The sequence below is a fragment of the Myodes glareolus genome, chromosome 16 (genome assembly GCF_982192425.1).
Source record: "Myodes glareolus chromosome 16, mMyoGla1.1, whole genome shotgun sequence".
NCBI classification, from domain to species: Eukaryota; Metazoa; Chordata; class Mammalia; order Rodentia; family Cricetidae; genus Myodes; species Myodes glareolus.
This window is the reverse complement of record NC_142041.1, coordinates 13,774,748-13,796,914: the sequence shown is the minus strand read 5'-3', so window position 1 is coordinate 13,796,914 and position 22,167 is coordinate 13,774,748. Positions and strand designations below refer to the sequence as shown.

At 38.9% G+C, this 22,167-nt stretch overlaps 1 protein-coding gene across 1 annotated transcript in view; it reads left to right on the top strand.

Moving 5' to 3' along the window:
• Positions 1 to 22,167, top strand: part of Rp1 (RP1 axonemal microtubule associated) — a 212,031-nt gene that overhangs the window by 100,119 nt on the left and 89,745 nt on the right. The window contains exons 7-15 of the mRNA XM_085677053.2: positions 354 to 505; positions 3,991 to 4,069; positions 9,968 to 10,043; positions 11,433 to 11,509; positions 11,612 to 11,643; positions 11,800 to 11,929; positions 13,964 to 14,067; positions 15,702 to 15,878; positions 18,216 to 18,428. Coding sequence (XP_085533179.2) covers positions 354 to 505; positions 3,991 to 4,069; positions 9,968 to 10,043; positions 11,433 to 11,509; positions 11,612 to 11,643; positions 11,800 to 11,929; positions 13,964 to 14,067; positions 15,702 to 15,878; positions 18,216 to 18,428 — 1,040 coding nt within the window. The remainder of the gene's footprint in view (positions 1 to 353; positions 506 to 3,990; positions 4,070 to 9,967; positions 10,044 to 11,432; positions 11,510 to 11,611; positions 11,644 to 11,799; positions 11,930 to 13,963; positions 14,068 to 15,701; positions 15,879 to 18,215; positions 18,429 to 22,167) is intronic.

The window sequence follows — 22,167 nt, the reverse complement described above, 5'->3', positions numbered from 1 at the left end:
CCAAAACCAGAGACTTCTGAGTAATTTGAGTCTAAGCTCTCATGCCTCTCGCCAAGTTTCTTCTGCATGGTGTCCAGGCTGGGGAACTGTGAAGAAAGAACAATGCCAACCTGTTGCATGGTGCTACTTAAACATCTGGTCTTCTTCCTACGTGCCTCTTCAGCAGGTCACATCCGAATGCTCTATGGTTCTGTTGAGCATCCTTGGCTGCATGGCCTGGTGGTACCTAGGTGCCATATTCTGTTACATCTTACCTAAAGTTTCGGTTCTGGATCATATTTATAACCTTGATTTTCAATTATGTCAGTAACTCGTGGCACTTAAAACTTAAATTTATTTTCTTTTATTGTCAGTGACCAAATATGAGGTGTATATTACAACAGGCGAGCTCTGGAATGCTGGGACAGTGGCCAATGTCTACCTTTCTATCTATGGGGAGAAAGGAGACACAGGATCTAGGAAACTCTCTAGATCAAAGAGTGCTGTAAAGTTTTTAAGAGGACAAGTAAGTAAACAAAGATCACTTTGTATGGTTTTAAAAGTATGATTGTGGTAAAAGCATGTGGAATTTAATCGCAGCAGCCAGTCTGTACATTTCAAACACATAATTCACTTGTGGTATGTTGGTTACTTTTGCCAAGATGAGACAAGCTAAAGATGCCCTGCAAGAGGGAACACTAATTAAAGAACTGCCCCTAACAGATTGGACTGTGTGCACATCTGTGGAACATTTTCTTGGTTAATGATTGGTGTGAGGGTGGTAACCCACCATGGGTGGTGCAGTCTCTGGGCAGGTGGTGCTGGGTTGGACACAAAAAGAGCAAGGCAGTGAGCAGCTTGCCTCCATGATTGAAGCCTCTGCTCCTGCATGAGGTCCTGCCTGGATCACCCTCTACCTCCCTCAATGGTAGAGGGTGATCGCGATGTAGAAGACAAGCAAATCCTTTTTTTCGCACGCTGATTTTGGTCTGAGTGTTCTGTTCTTGTAATGGAAGGAAGTCTAAACATGTAGATGATATGCCTCTTAGGTGGCTTTATTAAAAATTTCAAAAAAGACAAAAAAGTGGAGGTGAGCGTCACATGCACTGAGTAGAGTCCAGCCTTAAAATTTTCACTTTTGTTCACTTTTTCTTTGCTTTTGTAACCTAGAGGTATACAGTGGGACACTTAAGCAAAGCTGAGGGAGAGCCATGAACCACAAGACCTACCCAACCACATATCTGTGGGAACAACAGATAAGGATTTTCAATATACATATTACTGATCTCTGAAGTTACATAGATTAGGAGTATTAAATGCATTTTTAACTTACAATGGAATTTTTGGACTATGACCCCATCATAAACCAAGAAGCACCTGTAGTCACATGTACATGTTTTCTAGAAAGTTTTCATTTTCTAAAGCTATTAATCTACAATTATTTAGTAAAAAACCCTCAATTTACTCTTCCTGTTCTTCTGTTTATGTGAATTTAGTACTTTAAATGCCTCATTTAAATTCAATTACAGTAGCTTTTATGATTAGCTTTTTTCTCACTTAGCACAGTATCTTTAAATTGCACCTATAAAGTCAGATGTGATAGGATTTTATTCTTTCAAACACTGATTAATATTAAATTGCTTGTGTACATCACAACACTATATACATTCACTCATGGATAGATGGATGGGTTGCTTCGACTTCTTAAATATTATAAATAATACATGAAATTACAAATATTGTTGAGATAATTTCTTCGGTTACTTTGAATAGGGAACTGGGTTATATGGTAGTTTACTTTTTACCTTGGGAAACTGCCATATTGTTTCCACTAGTAGTTATAATATTTTGCACTTTTAGCAATGATGGACAATTCCAGAGGCTCCTGGTTATTTTTCTTATTAAGAAACATTCATTTTTGTGAGCATGGGTTATAGAGTATTTTAGTTTTCATTTACATTTCTTTAATAATCAGTGATACTGAACAATTCCCACATGCTTGTTGTCTATTTGCAAAGAAAGAATTGTTAATAGTTTTGAGGGGCGTTAATTTTGTTTTTTATTTCTGAATAGAAAGTTATTTCTGAATAGAAACTTCTATAACAAATAGAAGTTATTTGTACGTAAGGCTCGGGGAACTTTGGGGAAGAAGAGGCAGAAAGGTTGCAAGAGCCAGTGAACCAAGGAGTTTGCTGTTAGATCGTGTCTCCTCGCAACTGCAGAAGCTACACTTTTAATGGCTTACTGACATGACCACCATGGATGAGCTGAATCAGGATGAAACCAATAAGTGCACAGGGGAAAGCCCACAATGCTTGAACCCCACACAAAAAGCTATAGGCAATCAGGGTTAACTAGAAATGGGAGAGGTCGTCTTCCTCAGAGAAGAGCATAGTCCAAATGGTCGTCCCTGAAAATATCCATACCAGGAACATTATGTGGACTCAACAGGTTATATTTAAGATTGTATATTACATTTGCATATACATATTCATATATGCATACAATGATAATTATGAATGAAAGAGACTGAGAATTTGAAGGAGATCAGGGAGGAGTATTTAAGAGGGTTTGGAAGGAAGAAAGAGAAGGAAGACATGCAATTGTAATATAATCTCAAAAAGAAAAACACAAAAACTGAACAATGACCAAAAAAGGAAGTGATTTGTGCCTATGAACCTGAACCTTTCTTTGTACTTCCTCATTACTGAACTTCTTACATTGTTTACTTAAGGCTCCTCTTGGCCCAAAATCTTTATGACGTTTATTTTAATTCTCTCTTGACTAACTTACTTATCTCCATTCCAGTAAATTTATTATTTACTTTGCCATTTTGGAGGAACACATCACCTTGCTTCTGTATGTCTCTGGGTTTTATGTATTGGTTCAAGCCCTAGATAATAGCTGCCTGGCTTCATACAGGAAATAAACTTGCCAGCCCCAGACTTCGTGCTGTCTAAACTTGTTTATTTATTGTTACTTAATGTTTATATTAAAATTCAACTAAATAAATTCAATTAAATTTAATGCATGTTGAATCTGTGACTTTGTGCCTGAGAGACAAGTGCTGGATCTTTAGATAAAATGTCTATCCTCTTTTAGTTAAATTTTTTTTTTCAGACCGGGTCTCACTTTGTTTGTTTAGGATATAGGTAAGGAGGCTGGCCTTGAACTTGAAATCTTCTGGCCTTAATTTCTCTGTTAGGCAATTATGAGTCTGTATCACCAGGGAGAGTTTAAAAATGTTGTTTATATCTAACTGTTGTCTGTGTTTTTTCCCTAGAACAGTAAGTTATTACTAAGTGTGTCAATGCCCGAACAGGCACAATGGAGACCAGTTGTTGAGAGGCAGCTGGAGTGATACAAACAATCTAGTTCCCTTTCTCCTCAGAGAAGCTGGGAGTCATAGGTTCTCTCTTCCTGTCTTTATAAAGCCCAGGAGAGAGTCTATGACAAATGCTTGTATTCCTGTTCAGAATGCACACTCCAACTCCTTTGTGATGTTTCTTTTTGCACTTCAGATCCCATCAACTCTAAAGACAGACAGTTATCTGGGGGCTGATTTCAACGTGGACCACATCACAGGGGAGAGCTGTATGAAGTGGCCACATGTTAGCCCCTATTGCTCGGCTGTTAGTTCTTAAATGGAGGTTAAAATGCTTCATCTGTGGACAGTGACTGGAATCTGGGGCATTAAGTGCATAGTCAAATCCTGTTTCAGGGATGTGATTGTTAATCTTAATTGTCAACTCATCTGTATTTAGAATTACAGTCAGATAAACCGAATCAACCCTGATTGTCAATAAGGTGATCAATGTCACCGCTAGGTTATACTAGCTAGTTTGTCTTTCTTTCTTTCTTTTTCTTTTTTTAAATTGTAGATAGACTTGGATCTTTTCTTAATGAACCTACTTTTTACAATTGATTTTTTTGCCACATATGAATTTATTTGTGGTGAGAAACAAAATTATAATCTACATCTAATCAGAGTTTTTCTCTTACTGATTGCAGATTGATACCTTCTTCCTAGAAGCTGTAAATCTTGGAAATTTATGCAAGATTGTGATAGGCCATGACGGACTTGGCCCAGGTGAGGCTCATTCACAGAGCTCTTGTGGATGTCTCCTTCAAGTCTATCTATATGAAACTCTGCATCCATCTAGTAAACAGAACATCTTACAGAAAAATAATTTTTAGAGAAGGAAGGGTCTAAGGAAAGGAAAGAAAGGAAGATTCTATTACATATTATCGGAATAAAAATATTTCCCCCAGATCTCCTATTAAATTGATGTATTTCTCTTCAAAATGGTATAAACTAATTTAGTGAATGCCATATGATAGGCCCGGGATTCCAGAATCTTTTAGAAAGAGGTAATTTGTGAGTGTTGTGGAGCATGCTCATCATGGAGGCCACCATGGTGTCTCCTGGCAATGATATTTCTTGAAAGGTTTCTCGTTGTTCAACAGAGGTGGGTTGAGACACCTGGTCTTTACCGCAAGGACTTGGCTGTGCTTGCTGCTTTCTTGATTTTAATCCTAGCACTTAGAGAGGCAGAGGCAGGTGGATCTCTGTGAGTTTGTGGCCTGCCTAGTGTACAGAGTGAGTTCCAGGACAGCTATAGATATACAGAGAAACCCTGTCTTGAAAAGCAAAAACAAAAAAGCAAAAACAAAAGAAAGAAAGAGAGGAAGGAAGGAAGGAAGGAAGGAGGATAGGAAGGAAGGAAGGAAGGAAGGAAGGAAGGAAGGAAGAAAGAAAGAAAGAAAATGAATGAAATTTATGCCCTGGCAATGCTGAAGCATGCATGGGCAGCCTGTATATGGTGGTTCTTTTGAATTTATCCATATTGGGTTTCATGGTCAAGTTGATGAGGATGACCAGGCCTCTTCCTCAAGAGGGCACCAGATCTCATTACAGATAGTTGTGAGCCACCATGTGGTTACTTGAAATTGAACTCAGGGCCTTTGGAAGAGCAGGCAATGCTCTTAACTGCTGAGCTATCTCTCCAGCTCATTCAATATATGTACTCACTCATAAGTGCCTTTTAGCCATAAAGCAAAGAATAATACCCTACAGTCCACAACTCCAGAGAACCTAGACAACAAAGAGGACCCTAAGAGAGACATACATGGATCTGCCTAGGAAGGAGAAAAAGAGAAGATCTCCTGAGTATATTGGGAGCACGGGGGACTGGAGGAGGTGGAAAGGAGGAGGGTAGGAAGGCAGGGGAGTGGGGAAAATGTATAGCTCTATTAAAAGCAATAAAGTATAAAAATATTAAAAATGACAGATCCAATTATGATCCAATTATGATTCATATCACATCCAGAGTATGATGTGATATGAATATGTAAATAAAATTAGAGTTTATTCATAATCTTATACAGTAGAGTAAAATTCAAGGTGACAATCATTAAAAGGTATAGGAAAGAAATTTTCTTTAGAAATTCCTGTTAACATGAGTGATTCTCAATGAGGCATTGATACTAGTGAGACTTTATCAAACAAATGGCATTCAAGCAAATATATGAAGAATCAAAAAGAAACAAAAAAAATCCCACACAGTAGAACTTTATCATATTTGAAGGTTTGGAAGGTTAGTCAGGCACTTAGTTCTCTCATCAAGTGTGAGCTGTGCAGACAGAGTGGCACCTTCACTGGAAACTCCATGAACCGTTTCGTAGTTTATCTGACCCCAGATGAAATCTCTGTGGTTGTATGAGAGTTGGACCTTTCTGTTGAATTTTTTTCTTTTTTAAAATTTTATTTTAAAAACTAACTTTTTTTCATCTTACATGCCAAATCCAGTTCCCACTCCCTCCCCTCCTCCTGCTCCGTCTGCTTCCCCCATCCCACCCTCATCCACGTCTCAGACAATGAGGAGTCAATAAAGTTTAGTACATTGCTTTGATGCAGGATCAAGGCCTTGCCCATGATATCTAGGCTGACCAAGGTATCCCTTCAAAGAGAATGGATTGCAAAAAGCCAAAACAAGCAATAGGGGTAAATCCCGGTCTCAGGACCAGTGGCCCCACAGTCTGCCCCAGCCATACAACGGTCACTAACATTCAGAGGGCCTCGTTTGGTCCTATGCAGGTTCTCTCACCGTTAGCCGGAGTTGGTGAGTTCCCATTAGCTCAAGTAAGCGGATTCACTGGGTGTACCCATCATGCATGGTCTTGACCTTTTTGCTCATATTTCTACTTCTCCCACTCTTCGACTGGACTTTGGGAGCTCAGTTCAGTGCTCTGCTGTGGATCTCTGCATCTCCTTCTATCAGTTGTTTAATGTGGGTTCTATGGTGACATTTGAGATAGTCATCAATCTGACTACAGGGCAAGGCCAGTTACGGCATCTTCTCCATTATTGCTTAGGGTCTTATCTGGGGTCATCTTTGTGGATTCCTGGGAATTTATCTAGTGCCAGGTTTCTTGCTAGCCCCATAATGACTTCCTCACTCAGGGTATCATCTCTTTCTTTGTTCTCCATCTCTGTTCTCCCTGCATGTCGACTATCCCTTTCCCTTGAGTTTTCAAAACTTTGAGCCTAATAACCTTATTTTCTTTGTAAAATTAAAAGAAAATGCTTTAGTAAAATTCCCTCAAAGGCCATATTTTCTAATTACAATATAACAAAATCTGAAATTTAATGAAAATATAAAAGTTTTTAAATTTCAGTTGCTTGTGTACTTTGTTTTTTCTACAATTTTGAAGCAAAATGCAAATCCTTACTACAATTGTCATCTAATACAGTGTTACAGTGGCATCTTTATTGTCTGATTTCCTGCATGCTCAAAATAGTAGGTATCGGGTTCTCAATATCTCTGCTACCATATGTTTCAAAACAGCCTAGACTTGGTAACTTATAAAGGTCACAAATAATTTACTTCTTATTGTTGTAGTAATTGGGAAGTCCAACTTCAAAAGACAGAGTGCTTCTAGTACATGGAGAACCCAAGGTCCAACCCCTAGCAATGAATAAACACACACACACACACACACACGCACGCGCACACACACACACACACACACACACACACACACACACACACACACCACACACCCCACAGCTTTGTTTCTGGTTAAAGTCTCTATTAGTCTTCCCATGATGGAAGGACAAAAAAAGCCAATGTGTCCTATTGAACCCTTTTATAAGATAGTTACCACAGGTCTTGAAGGCAGTGTCTTTAGGATGTAGCCATGTCCTAAAAGTTCCAATTCTTACTATCATTAATCTTTCTAGTTCTAAATGTAGCCCTAGGTTTTCTCAAAAATTAGAAGAAAAGAGAATACATTTTTATGTGGATAGCTTTGTGCTATCTTTTTTTTTTTTGCAATACTGTTTAGTCAATAGTTTAAGCATACTTCTGGCTAACTCATATCTTAAATTAACCCATCTCCATTAATCTGTGTGTCGCCACGAGGCTGTGGTTTAGCGGATAAAGTTCCTGTGTCTATTCCTGGCAGGACTACATGGCTTCTCCTGACTCTGCCCTCTTTCTCCCAGCATTCACTTTAGTTTTCCCTGCCTAGTTCTGTTCTTTCCTGTCTCATATAGGCTCAAAGCAGTTTCTTTTTTAGCCAATGGTATTCACAACATACAGAGGGAATCCCACACCATACTTCCCCTTTTTTGTCTAAATAAAAAGGAAGGTTTTAACTGTAACATAGTAAAATTACATATAAAAATCAAGTATCAAGCAAGAATTACAGTATTCATATCTACTTTATCTTTTATTATAACTAAGGAAAATTGTAACTATAACTATCTATTATTCAACTCCATGAACGACCACAGAAGGGCATAATATTGCATAAGTTAACAGGACGTACATTGTAAGCAACTTCCAAAACTCTAGAATTGACAGAGACATCTCACTGCCTGGACAGTCACCCAAAGTTCTTCTGTACCTTTGGGGCATCCATCTTCAGCCTACAGGCCCGTAGTATCTAGCAGATTTTTTTTTTCTGTGTCCTGCAGAATGTCTAGTAGACCCTTTCATGAAGCAGGAACCCAGCTTTGTGCTATCTTGTTAACTTGCAAAGTTGGTATTGCCCGATCAATTCCTCATTCCCTTTAAGGCATCTTTCAGACTTCATCAGAGAATTTTCTTTCAGTAAATTGGATTTAAAACAGAGACCAATAGACAATGTCCAGAGAGTGAGAGACTTTAGAGAACTTAGTCCTAACTGGGATGTCGTCATCAAATCCTTTCTCTCTAGGACAGGTGTCTGTGTGAAAGAAGAGGCAGAGGAGCTAGAGGTGAGGTATCACTCCAAGGGCACTTTGTCTTCCAGACACAACACTACTGATGCATAGATGAACTCACAGAGAACAGGACAGTAAGCTCAAGACCTGTACAGGTTCAAATCAGGCAAAAATCCCAGCACTGAAAGGGGGAAGTAGAGACAAAGTCCCACCCCTAATAAAAAGCTATTTGCAATTGATGTCTTCTTGGAAATGAAAATGAGTTTTTTCCAGTGGGCTGTCACTAGGTGTCAACCACACTCCAGGGCAGGCCCATGCCTAGAAATAGTTGGCCAATGTAAAATGAACTCCATCTTATCTTGTGGATTTTTTTGTTTTGACATTTTTTTGTCTTACTGTTTTTTGGTTTGTTTATTTTTTGTTTCTGTTTTTCAGAGAGATAAAGAACATTTAAGTTGGGTAGGATGGATCTAGAGGAGTTGGGGAAAAGAAAACATGATCAAAATATGCTGTATGAAAAATATTTAGTAAAATAATTTTAAAATAACTTAAAAACACAAAACTTAAAGTTTTTCTTTAAAACGCTGCTACTTAGGCTCCTCTGTTCCTTCTTAAACCTGCTTTAGAATTCTAGTAACCTTCTAGTTTTCTTTAAAAAAAAACAAGTATTTTTTTTGTTGCACTTCAGAGTAAAATTAAAATAACATTGTTGGGGGGGGTGACAGTTAGGAATAGCCTGTGGATTATAAAACATATCTTGTGACTAATTTTTGAAGTCGTCTGGGAACTTGCTGGAACCTAATTTGCTTGGATTTGTTATGATTTTAGTACAGGAAATATCATGCCCTGGAAGCCTTCTCCTTCTTGCACAGACTGGGACATTTGGTCATGGTGGGCTGTGTCTTCCCTACCCTCTTGACCCAGCAACTGAGAATGGGCCAGCAATGCCCATTATCATGATTGGCCACAGTGACTCAAATGCTCACTGGAACTTGAGAACCAGTGGTCCAGCGAACTGTGGGGAGCGAGTCACTGCCTGGCATTAGAAGGCTTGGAGCAGGGCAGAGACTAGACCAGGATGGCCACACTGCCTTTATTAAGTTTTGCTCTGAAGCTGCTCAGCCTTAGTGCATCAGCTTGAGTTTTAATTCTGAAAGGGGCTACTTTGGGATGTATCTTTGTGCAGACAAAACTACTATTAGTAGTTAAAATACTTCATCATTTCCAATAAATAAAATTGTGTTTTATCCAACCTTAGTTTGCAAGTTAATAAGAATTTAAACATTTAAAAAGAGATGATAGTCTTTATATATACCAACCTTTACTTGTCTGAGTCCTTAGATACATTATGAGTAGCTTTATTTTTAGTTTATCTAAAATGTATATTTTGTTTATATAGATTTTTATAATATTTGGGAAATCTTGGTAATTTTATGGAAAAATAAAAATTACTAATTCATGAAATATGTATTGTTGAAATTGTTTGGTTTAGCATCATGAATGTAATTTCTGAAATCAAGGATATAATTATACTTTATTTATTTGGAAAGTCATATTGAAATATATGTCACAAAAATTTCTTAAAACAATGTTGTACTTCTGTTGAACCATGTTAAATATTTGTCATTGTCCTTCTGCTACATATAGTCTTTTGGAAGTAGTAGAGATTTATGCTTCACAGAATTTATTTAGAATTGAGACCTATTACCCAAAGCCTGCCATAACCCATATACTCTACATATTCATTAATACATTTTATCGTCTCAAATCTGCTCCTAGGAAATGGCTGGTTTCTTGAGGATGCTGTGGTCAGGGATCCCACCACCAACCAGGAGTATGCCTTCTTCTGTCACAGGTGTGTTTCCATTGGCATGTCAGTTCATATCAGATAGTTCTAAGTTCATGTATTGGTGAGAACTAGGTAGCTTACTGATTATTCCTGGGTTTTGAGGTTTTGTATATAAAATTTATGAAAACTAATCTTTTTATTAATTTGTTCTTTGATAGTTCCATGTCCTAATCATCTCCCTATCTTTTTATAATTTTTCTGGCACCCCACCAGCCTCCACCACTCTCCTCCTATGAGCTGCCATTCCATTTTCACTTTATTTTGTTAGTTTTTTTTGTTTGTTTAGTTCCCACTAGATTTAACCAGGCACATGTGCATGAGTGAGTGTGTGATGAGTGTGTGGAGCTATAGACAATGGTTATCTCCCGGCAGACATCAATTGCCATTACCTACCCTGTGCATGGCTGCATGCTTCCCAGTTATAACTGCGTGCTTACAGACTTGGTCTTGTATAGGCGCCTGCAGCTGCTGTGAGTTCCCGAGTGTCACAGCCGTGCCCTATCTATCAAAGGTACTTCATAGCCCTTCCTGCCATCCAGCTCATACCTTCTTTCTAGCCACTCTTCCGTGATGCCTCTTTGGGCCTCAGAAGAGGTAATATGGTTGTTCTGTTTACGGAGGACCACTCAGAAGTCACCTGGCTCTCAGTACTTAGACCAACTACAAGTCTCCATTAACTACCATTCAGTGTAAAGCAAACTTCCTTCGAGCAAGTCTGAGGACTTTAATCTTTGGCGCCACTTCTTCTATGGAAAAATATTATCAGTTTTATGTACAATCATTCCTTATGACTGAAACTGAATACGTTGGAAAAGTTTGATAGAACTTAAAGCATGATTTTCCTTTATATATTGGAAGAAAAGTAAGAACTGACGTGAAAATGTGGTCTCTGATGAGACTTATCTTAAAAAGTAATCAATTTGTACAATAAATATTAGCAGTAACCTTGATGAAATCCCTGGCCCATTCCTAATGGGCCTTGGCTGCTGACTCATTTCTCTATCAGCAGAGACAGATTTACTGATTTTTTTCTGAACTCTACTTCCTCCTTCCCTATGGAACCAATAGTCGTCATTGTCTGAATAACTGAACTGTAGTTGGTAGCCAGAGAACAGGATCAAGTTATTAGCTCAACAGATAGAAAATCTATGCATTGACAGTAGCAGCAGAACGGACTGACTCACCTGTGGATTGAAGGAGATATTTGCTCCTCAGTGGATGGGTGATTCTTCCTCCTCCCTCACACCCTTCCTGTCTTTTAAGGATTTCCCTCCCCATCTGCACTACTCTGCCTTCATTGTGTCAGTACCCTGCATTAACTCAGGGCCCATGTATTTTTCTGCCAATGGGCAAACCAAAAGCTTGCAAACAGCTGACACGTACTTCTTCCCACAGATGGCTGGACGAAGGAGAAGACGACGGCAGAATTGTCAGAGAAATGTATGCTAGGGATAACACTGTCTTCTCTGTGAGTGAGTGTCATGAATACACATAAACACATACAGAAAGTCAGGTTTATGATGCTAAGCAAAGCACAATACTGTTCAAATTAAACACCTTCTTTTTGTTTACAGGGAAGAAGCTAGAAGTTAAGAAAAAAGAAACAGTAAGGTTTTATTTCAAATGGTTTAGTACAAATAATTTCAAATAGCCGTTTGACGTATTTAAACAAAAAGAGTACGGCATCTTTCTTAAGGACTACTGATTAGTAGTTTCTTCTCTTCCTGTCTTCTCAGATAATCTTTGCTTTGTTTATATTTAGTGGGCTGCTGAGAGCTGGAAGTTCACGAAAGGAAATACTCTTCAGTTCTACAACAAACTTACTGGAGGGTTTGTCCGTCTGCATCCAGACGGCACCGTTGATGCTATGGGAGAGCAGACAGACAGATATGGTAACGTGGTTCTCTCGTACGAAAAGTGAGCTTGTTGGGTGTTCAAAACTGCAACTGCAGCGAAGTTATGTGAAGCAACATGGGTGGGCACTGCCAGAAACACTTCTGATTCATTATACATTTGATTTTTGTACCCAGAAATCTTTTACTGTTGCCAAATTTTTGAGACTGTACCATGACAGGATTTTGGTTTTAGATGAGTAAGTTTTTTAAACACATAGCAAATAAAAGTAGAAGAACAAACAGGGACTGACGGAATAGACAGAAAACAATCACAGAACCGAGCACTTACAGCATCTAGTTGAATGACTGGAATAGCCTAACCAGGAAAGCAAGGAGAAGACAAACAGCAAGCAGCAGATGGATGAATATCAAGTTAGGTCCGCACCACATGCAGCAAAAATGGCAGGAGAAGTCCTTTTGGAGTTTTCCAATGAAGAGTTCTGAGTGGAACAGTGTTTTCCTCTCAGGTTTCCAGTAAGAGAAAAAGGTGAAGACAGATAGGAAAGCATCATTAAATCAACTTAAAATATCCAGCAGAAATGGCTGGGGTAGCCCTGAGGCAGGCATACCTGAAATGCCTGTCTGGCGGAGCATGCTCTTCTCAGATGAGATCCTGATGTCTTATTCCCATTGCAGGCACCTTTTACCGCAGGGTGAAAGGTAGTGACCCTGTTGTGTTTTTCTTCCAGCTGTCCTGCAGGGCACGATGTTTTTAATCCCCTTCTGCTCTCTCTGCTGTACTCAGGCTTCTGTAGGACACAGAGTCTTAGTAGACACGAGATAAATATGCTTGGACCCGACATGAAGTGCCCTGCTGTGGTCTCAGAGTCCACTTTCAACAGGCACAAATGAACCTCGCAGTTTATGAATAAAATTTATGTTATATACCCACATTCAGTGATGGACTCAATCATACCCCTGACTGGTGTATATGCTATCTATACCTGTATAAATATACAGTCTCTGTACAATGATGGCATCACATAATGGCACATTAGCAGATTGCCTTCTTCATTAAGTGAGACATGATTGTATAGTTTTACATCAGGAGATACAGATATATAAAGCAGAGAGTTCTGAAGAAGAAGGTGTTTGTAATGCGTCACTGATACAACACAGTCTCTAGGGTTATCTGTAATTATTCACCAGTATGATTTAATTTCATAAATGTGCTCAATTATTAACCATTATGATGCACTTTATTGGGAAGACAAAATATCAGTTACAAGTTAAATTAAGCAAATTTCTATTTTGAATGATCTGCTGAACATTTCACTTAAAACTAAGACTTTAAATATATTTAAATTGTAAATACATAAGAATTTTTAGCAGTCTGTAGTTATTTTCTTTATCAGTCCTGGCTGTTAGTGAAAACTACTTACAATGTACTTAATTACAATAAAAATATAAATATTTAGTATATAAATTGCATTGCTCAATGCTATGTGAATCTGAACATGTAAGTTGAATAGTTTCTTGTTAAAAATTGGGTGTTTAGGAACTTACACCACTGCATAGCTATGATAGTCCTCCATTATTTGATATGCTGTGACAATCTTCAACGGTTTAATTAATACAAAATGGGCTATGTCAGTCGGATAGATAGGAAAAACAGGTTCTACTTAAAAAATCAAATTTTGTTACAATGAAATAATCCTTCAAACATCATGTTATGTCTTAATCTATATACTTTATATTACCTATGTGTGTTCCTATATGAGGTACAACACACACACACATACACACACACACACAGAAAAATACATTTTGCACATTAATTAGGAAATGAAATGAATCATGGGTCAAGAAACCATTTATTTTAGAATTTATTTCATTCAAATATATTATACCCCAGAAAACCAAAATTTATACTATATCTTAGGCATTTTCATATATATAGTGGGGAATATTTTCCCTTTTTACTAGTTACAAACATTTAATCGTACCATTGTACGATTTCAGTGTATAATGGAAGGGAAAGAAGCTTTTAAAGAATGTACTATTTGTTAAATAATTAAGCATATTTTCTAGGTCTCTTCGATGTGATTTTCAACAAAGGGAATATATGCATTTTCCAAAGCCGTGAGATGAGGCATCTCTCCCTTGCCCTTGACAATGGAGTTGCTACTGGAATGGTGAGTAGCAGTTACTCTTTGAGATACAGAGCACACTTAGGTAACCCAGACCCTTACCCTGCTCTCCTGAATGTGGGATTTACAGGTGTGCTTCATCATGGCAGTCGGCAGTACATTTTCTCTTTATTATGCATTGTGCATGACTTATCTTATGTAGGTTAACTTTATAAAATTATTAAATCACCCCTTTTCTCTGCCTTGTTACTTTTTAGCTTCTATATTGGGTTCAAGAAACTTAAATTACTATTTTGTTTCACAAAGATTTGAAAATTTGAGGTGTAAATGGCACTTGAAATGGGCAGATAACATTCAAGTTTTCAGTGCTCTTTTGGGAGCTTTCCTGAGTTTTGTTTGTTTGTTTTTTAATGATTTAAGAATCATACTGTTAGGAAGAAACAAAATAAACAATTTTGCCCAGTTCTGTTTTGTGCTGTTTAGTCTAGGTTTGAAAAGTGTCTTTCAATATATGTACTACCTTTAAGGGCAAGCACAGCATTCCTTTTAAAATGCCACCACATAGGATGGTTGGTAAGCAGTGTGTTGAATCCTAATGTGCATAATGATGCTTAATTTGTTATTCTACCTGATGAGGGAATTAATGTTATGCTGTTTAACAGATGCAGACATGAGATATAGGACTGAGGTTCCCAGGGTTGCAATGCAGTGCATAGAAACAGGCAATCAGACTCATTTTACATCTTCTGCACCTGTTACATAGTGACTCAAACCCACATTTAATGGAAGGAAACTTCTAATGTCATGTGTAGGCCTACAATTTAGGCTAAGTGATTGACCAATCTATTGTTCTCTATGAAATCATTTTCTCTTTCTTTCTTTCTTTCTTTCTTTCTTTCTTTCTTTCTTTCTTTCTTTCTTTCTTTCTTTCTTTTTGGCTTTGGATTTAGAAAGACACCCTGCCCTATATGCTTCAGAGTACATGAAAAAGTCCTTAGTGAGTCCTTAGTGAGTGCTACTGTCAAATTTTATCTGTTTCACATATGGTCTCACTGGCATGGAGCCTCTGACTTTATGGTTTGATCCACTCTGCTCACTGTGCTGTTCTTAGGTAACCTTGAATGGTTTCTCAAAGGCCAACAATCCTGTGGGAACCTACCACCCTTGGTTAGTTGAACTTTCTCAAGGTTGGTAGACCCAGAGTCTTGGGCACAACATTCAGGAGTTACCAGAGAGCCCTGCTTCCTCCCTTGAGCACAGAGTGGGCATGAACGTCCTCGAACATGTCAGGGAACAGGAATGTCTTCTGCTAGTGTTGTTATGTAGTTAAAAGCAAAATATAGAAATGAGACAAATGGTTAATTTCACTTTTCAGTCCCAAGCAGTCTTATGTTACAAGGACTCAAATAACTAAATGAAGACTGAGTGAGGATCAAATGCTCATTACGTCTCAAGAATTTGTCCTGACACCAGGCTGATTTGTGTGCAATAGTCTTTCATGGGTTCTTGCTTCCATGAATGTCCTTGGAACAAGTCACTGCCCATAAGGCTGGGTAAGTGGGAGTGACAAAGGCCTGATTGGATGCCTCGTTCAGGGGCTATATAGTATATACACTGATATCAAGAGATTTGAAACTCCACCATTTCCTTCAGGGTTGGTTTCCCTCATTCTCTTTCAGGCCAGTGGAGGAGCCCTCACCGAGCTGCGGGTGCTTTATCAGCCCAACCGCTGTGCACTTCTTGAGTCTGCCCTGTGTCCTGGTCACACCCTGTTTGTTGATCGTCACGGCAAAATAGCTGACGAGTCGTCTTCAGGCTATGCAGAGCTGTCAAAAGAATTCATGGTTTTTGTTAAGGTAAACTCGATGAAAATCATCAGGGCTTATAGGTCCAGCTCCGGCTTTCTTCTGCCTTATTGAAAGGTGTGGAGCCGTCATGTACTGCAGTGATCGGATCCCTTTTCACAAGGGAGGCACTGAGGACATTGCCATTCTGCTTACTGACTTTGGGTGCAGTACTGGGGCTCCATTTTCAGCAGCAGTGAAACTGTGGTGGGAGTAACATCCTGTACCTAAGGGGGCCTTGCAGCTTAAATTGCAGATGTGAATTCCAAATGGAACCTTAGCAATTCTTGTAGTGAACTTTCCCAACCCTTAGAATCTGTACTCCTTGATTGTTAGATAGACGTGATTCTGACCTAATCCTTATGTCTTTTTCTTTACAGCATCTATATATGAATATCTATCTATATATGTGTGTGTGTGTGTGTGTGTGTGTGTGTGTAAAAGCTATATATATAAAAGCTATTCTAATATAATACAATATCATTATAATATAGTAAGTGTAATTTATAGGATTGCTTATTTGTGTTCCTTTGCAGAAAGCTTTACCATATACAAAACTAATTTTAATAAAATCATCAATATTTTAAGAGTAAAGGCAAAGACTTTCAGGGATATTGTGATTCTTGGCAAATATAGCATAATTAGTAAAAGATGGATAATAATTCTAAACCAAGCTTGCCATTAATCTATTTTATCATTATTCTATATAAATACTTTCTCACATTATTTTACTCAACAGAAAGTAATTTTTAACTCATTCTAAGTTCAATAGCATTGAAACAAGCTTTTTTTTTTACTTACTGTGTATATAAGGGTTTTACAGCAGTAAACATGCGATCTTTTTCTATTTAACTCCTTGGGCATATGATAACATACGATATAATTTGACAATACCTTCCCTGAATCTTTTCTCATTTTACTAGCTTTGAAAACTAGAAACTGAGTTTAAGAATTAAGATACAAAATTTTAAGGCTGAAGGAAAATATTCATCAACATTTTTCTTCTGGAAATGTATCCGTTTTTGCTTCTGTAGAAGCCAAGCCAGGTGTGCTGTTAGAGGGAGCGGTGTACACCACCTGTTCACATCTGTCCCCGCTGCAGCGCGGGTCCCTGGGCTCACTCTCCGGGCTTGGTAATTCACTGGAAGGACTCCAGGAGCCACGGAAGCTAGCTATCATGCTCAGAGTGTCAGCTTATCACGGACAAAGGATACAGATCACATCTGCACGATGGGAGACATGCGGAGCAGAGCCTCTGAAAAGCTGCAAGCATAGAGTTGCCCTTGTCCTTTCGCTATGGAGTCAGGCAGGGGTGGTTTCTCAGTGCTGGCTTGCAGTGGTGCTTCAGGAACTTTCCTGACCAGGAACCTTCACCTGAGCAGTGGCGTCCACATTCCACAGCCGAAGGAGTCCATGTGGCTGGGCTTAGTCGCCATGTTCTCAGTAGGTTAACTGGCAAGGTATGCCACACAATTCCCACCCCAGTTCACACTGCCACTTTCTGGCTGGCACACAGCTTCCATACACAGTCAGGCACTTCTCTCAGACCCGATACTCCAAGGCTTAGAGATTGCAGGCTAGAAATTGAGGTCTGTGCTAAGCTGCTTTGGGTAATGTTAATGTCTTTACTACCTTGCTCCCTTCAGCATTAATTTCAGCTGTGTGTCTGTCTCTGAAATAATATTTCCCTGACAGTTTTCTAGAGGAATAAACATACATTTTTTCCCAATTACTAGTGTGGACTACTTTTGCTTGTCTTGTTCCCCATATTCATATCCTGTAATTTTGAGATCCCACACTTTATAGAATCCGTGTGGCTGATCCTTAGCCAATTCTTTGTGGCGTGAGTGTATTTCTGATTAAATTTCAAGAGCTTTCGTACATTTTTCTTAAGCTAGGGCTACAAAGGATTATTCCAGTATACTTCAGTTGTAGCTGCTCTTTTTTCACTCTTTCCTGCATCCGTCCATTTAACTCCTATGCGGGCAGTGCGTTCTGTAATTCAGGTACCCAGCACGACTTTTTTATTTTGCTTTGTATGAATATCAAAATTAGTTACTAATAGTGATTAAAGAAGTTTCATCAGAGAAGGCTTGGTGTTTTTTATCTTACTTTTCAAAGTATCTATAGCATCAGAATCCTACCCTCTCCATAGATATACATATACATATAGTCATAGGTAGAAATCCACCTGCAGGTTCTGATTTGCTACTAGTGCAGCCATTTGTTTGTTCATTTTCTTATGCTAGCTGCTGCTAAAATCCTGGTCGCCGCACCCTCTCTATAACCTTCTCCTCCTAGCATAATGAGAAACTTACACTCACCAGTTTTCTGTTTGTTTCTCGAAAGGGCGTCTTCCTCAACAGCGCTGTGGTTATACTGGCTACAAACTTGTGTCAGGCCCTGTGTCTACAGCCCAGTGGGACCTGCACTGGAGCAGGGGACCAGTCAGAACAATCCTACTGGAGAGTGCACAGAGTCAGTTCTGGGATTTGCATGTTTGAAAGTGTGAAAAATGCCCGGATGTATCTGAGGATTAAGGATGGACACTGTAACGGAACAGTAAGCCTCTCTCCTATTTCTCCCAACAATGTTTAGGATGCTTTGTGTAATAGCCATAAAGACAGCACTTTCTGAGGGCACTGATTTTATGCTTTATCCATAAATACAGTGGGAATTGGATATTATATGTGACATGTTGTCTTTGTCTGGGGTTTCAACGAGAGGGGAGGGTAATTATGGGCCTGGTGTACTCGACAAAGACTGAATCCACAGTGATTTTGAAATATTGTGCACATACAGAACCCTAGGGATCGTGTTTGTGTTCAAAGTAGATCGTGATACCAAAGACTCTGGTTAGAAGATGAGGTCTCCAGCTCTTCCCACCTTACCCTACACCTCTCCTCCCCTTTCCTTACCCTTCCTATTCAGGCTAGCCTTGAACTCATGAGCCTGTCCTCTTGCTTCAGCCTCCTGAGTTCCAGGCTTCCAGACCCGTGCAGTCACCACATTTCTAATAAGGTCTCTGACCATGCCACTGTCTCTGGTCTGCAAGCCTGCTCTACAAAGTCAATCTCTAAAAAGTCCCAGCTTACTGTCTCCTTTCTCTTCTTAGTGCCTGGATCCCCACCCCTGGGAACCCTGTACATTTTGAGCAAATAATTTTAAATTCTAAGGGCAAGTTAGACATTAGCAATCTTGAGCCTTAGGAAGGCAACTGAAAGGACTAAAAACGAAGGATTTTGCTTGGGTGAGGGGTATATATGATTTTCTTAAAATTTGAGATAGAGCCTCATTATGTAGCCCTGGTTAGGCTACTATATACACTGGGATGACTTCAAACAAGGAAATCTGCAGGTCTCTGCCTCTTGAGTGCTGGTGTCACAGGCATATACCACCACTCCCATTAAATGGAAATTAAATTTCTTATCTTTATTCTCATTTGAAATGGTTTAGTTTAAATGAGTAATAGAACTTATAGAAAGAATCTCTCTGTGTGTATATATATACATAGAGATTATATATATATATATATATATATATATATATATATATATATATATGGGGATATATGGGGTGTTTAGTACAATGGCTTATGGACTGTGGTCCAGCTAATCCTCTAACAACGATTGGTTATGAATGGGAAGTCCAAGAATCCACTAGTTCTTGAGACTGGATGTCACATCTGGTCTTCAGTGCACAGTACACGCTGGAATCCTGAAGAAGCAGACTGCTGCCAGCGATGGAATGCACTTGTTAGCAAGGTGAGAGCAAGAGGCAAAGAATAAAACTTCATTCTTCGATATCCTTATATAGGGTTCTAGCAGAAGGCATGGCCACTATTAGAGGTGGGCTTTTTCAGGTCAAAAGATCAGGATTAAAGACATGTCTTCCTATCTCAAAGATCTAGATTACAAGTAGACCTTTCAACTTCAAATTAAGCAAAAGTCCCTCATTGTGTGCCTTCTATTTTGGGTTTTTAGTTTATTAAAGATGTAGTCAAGTTGACGAACAGAAATAGCCATCAACTGAGAAATTCTTCTTCCTTTTCCCAGCCTGACACTTCACTAAACAGTGACCATGTATGAACTCACAGGAATCGTGAGAGGGAAGGCTCAAAACATCCTCAGTCCTCCAGGTTCCTGTCTGTGCTGCAGACTGGGATTTGTATATGTCCTACTAGAAATACAAAAGTTTGTGTACACATTCACTCTTAATTGACAGTCATGATCAGCTTACAAATGCAAAATGAAATTACAGTGAATTCACAGAAAATGCTGAGTTAAAGAGATGAAGTTGTCTTGCTCATGATCTTTAAACAGATACCAGGGTAATTGGGATAAAAATAGGTAACATTCCAATGAAAGCTTGGAGTAGTTAAGTATGATGTCATCAAATGCTCAGCCATTCTATAAGAAGAGTATCAGGGAGTTTGTTTCTCTTCATACTGTTAACATGCACAAGGTGTGCAAACCGTGAAGTAACATGTACTGTGGTGTGCACACTGAAAATCACCAGGCAGAGTGTCTGGGGCACAAACAAATAGGTTCGACTCCAATGTAGGGATTGGTTCACATTGGCAATCTGTATCTACTCTGGAGGGCAATCATAGGGCCATGGACATCTCAGTGATAATAAACTGGAAAGTATACCATGTTTAGCCAGTGGTGCATTCCCTTTTATTGACACCAGATCAGAGAGAAAAGCAAAGGGAGGACCACAGAGTTCCAGTGTCTACCACCTGGTCAGGACATGGTGGGCTCCCTTATCTGCAGAGGTAGCCATTGCCCCACATCCCAGAGCAAGCTACCCACCAAGTAGTCATTGCCACCATTGTCATGATCATTGTTAGCAACAGTGAAGCGATTACCAACCTGATTGGCACTCCAAACTAACGTGTGTAAATGATCTTCATTTTTTTATGCAGTTGTAATAATTGCCACAAAGAAATTTCCATCATAAGTTTAATGATTTTAGTTATTAATATCTTTTCTTATCTGTTGAAATGCCATAGCTTATATCTTCAGGAAAAGGTAGATTAATAAATGAAAATCATACAGGTTTACTTTATGTGGCAGAGGAGCAAATAGAAGTGCCTAGCATTCCATACAGATGAAGACCAAAGACCTGGGAAGTCTGGGAGAGGTATGCAGAGGTATAAGCAAAGAGTAAAGGGGTGTGATGTAGTCATGGGTAGTAGAGACATAGTAAAGCTGTTCATTGTACCCTTGTTCATTGGGAAAACTGGTAAGTGGTGGGGTCTTGGTAAGGACAATTGTACAGTGGTAAAGACACCAGTGGCCATGTCAGAGGAGCAGCAGGTGACACTTGCTTTGGGAGATCATCCCACCAGGAAGCAAAGCTCTGATGGGTGAGTCTCAGACTGGCAAGGGCTTTGACTCCAGAATGTCACTTGCTACTGCTGTGCCTTTGTAAGTTTGCCACTGCTGTTTTTTGCTGGTATCTGGCACGATGTGAATGGGTGTGGGGGATCCCCACTGCCTTCAATACAGTCTGCTTATCTCATGGAAATATTCCATTCTACGGGGCATTTTTACCTGTGGATTACCATGAAGACGATTTTCTCCTAAGTTGTACAGTTTAACTGAAGTAATAATTTTATATAACAATAGTGTTAGTTTCAACAAAATCTTGATGGCTCAGGGTTTTTAATAAAGATAGTAAGGGCTTATGATAGAGGTTAGTTTAGTGGAAAAATTAATATAGGAAAAGGTTGTCCCTGCCCCTGATAAAGCAGGGGCTGTGGAGGATAGAAAATAAGAACAAGGAAATGGCACACAGCTAGGGTTTATGAATTTCTCTGGAGGAGCTGTATAGACTGTGGGTTAGGTTAATGATTAAGAAAATCAATTGTGTCCCAGAAGCTAGGTTAGCTCAAGTTCTATTAATCTTAATGTTGGGAGATGTACCCATGGATTTCCATGTACATCATAGCTAAAACAAAGTTTTAAATAATGACTTAAGTCCAGGTTAAGATGTTTTTGTTAGTCATTTTAAGGAAGAAAATCTTGGGGAACAATTTAAAATTTAGAAAGGCATGCATGTAGTTGAGTGAGGGCCTTGAGGTTAAAAAAAAATCCTAGAACAAAGACGGTTCGATTATTATTGTCTGATGTGCCTTTCATGGTAGGATGGGTTGGTGATAAGGTGATGATTAATTTCTTGTACTCATTTCTGTCCCCAACTTCCTGATTTAAAAAAACTGCTCATGAGTGGATATGCATGCTGAGGTTTTAAAGTAGAGCCGACTGATGGTTTTTCATATATAAAAGTTTAGATT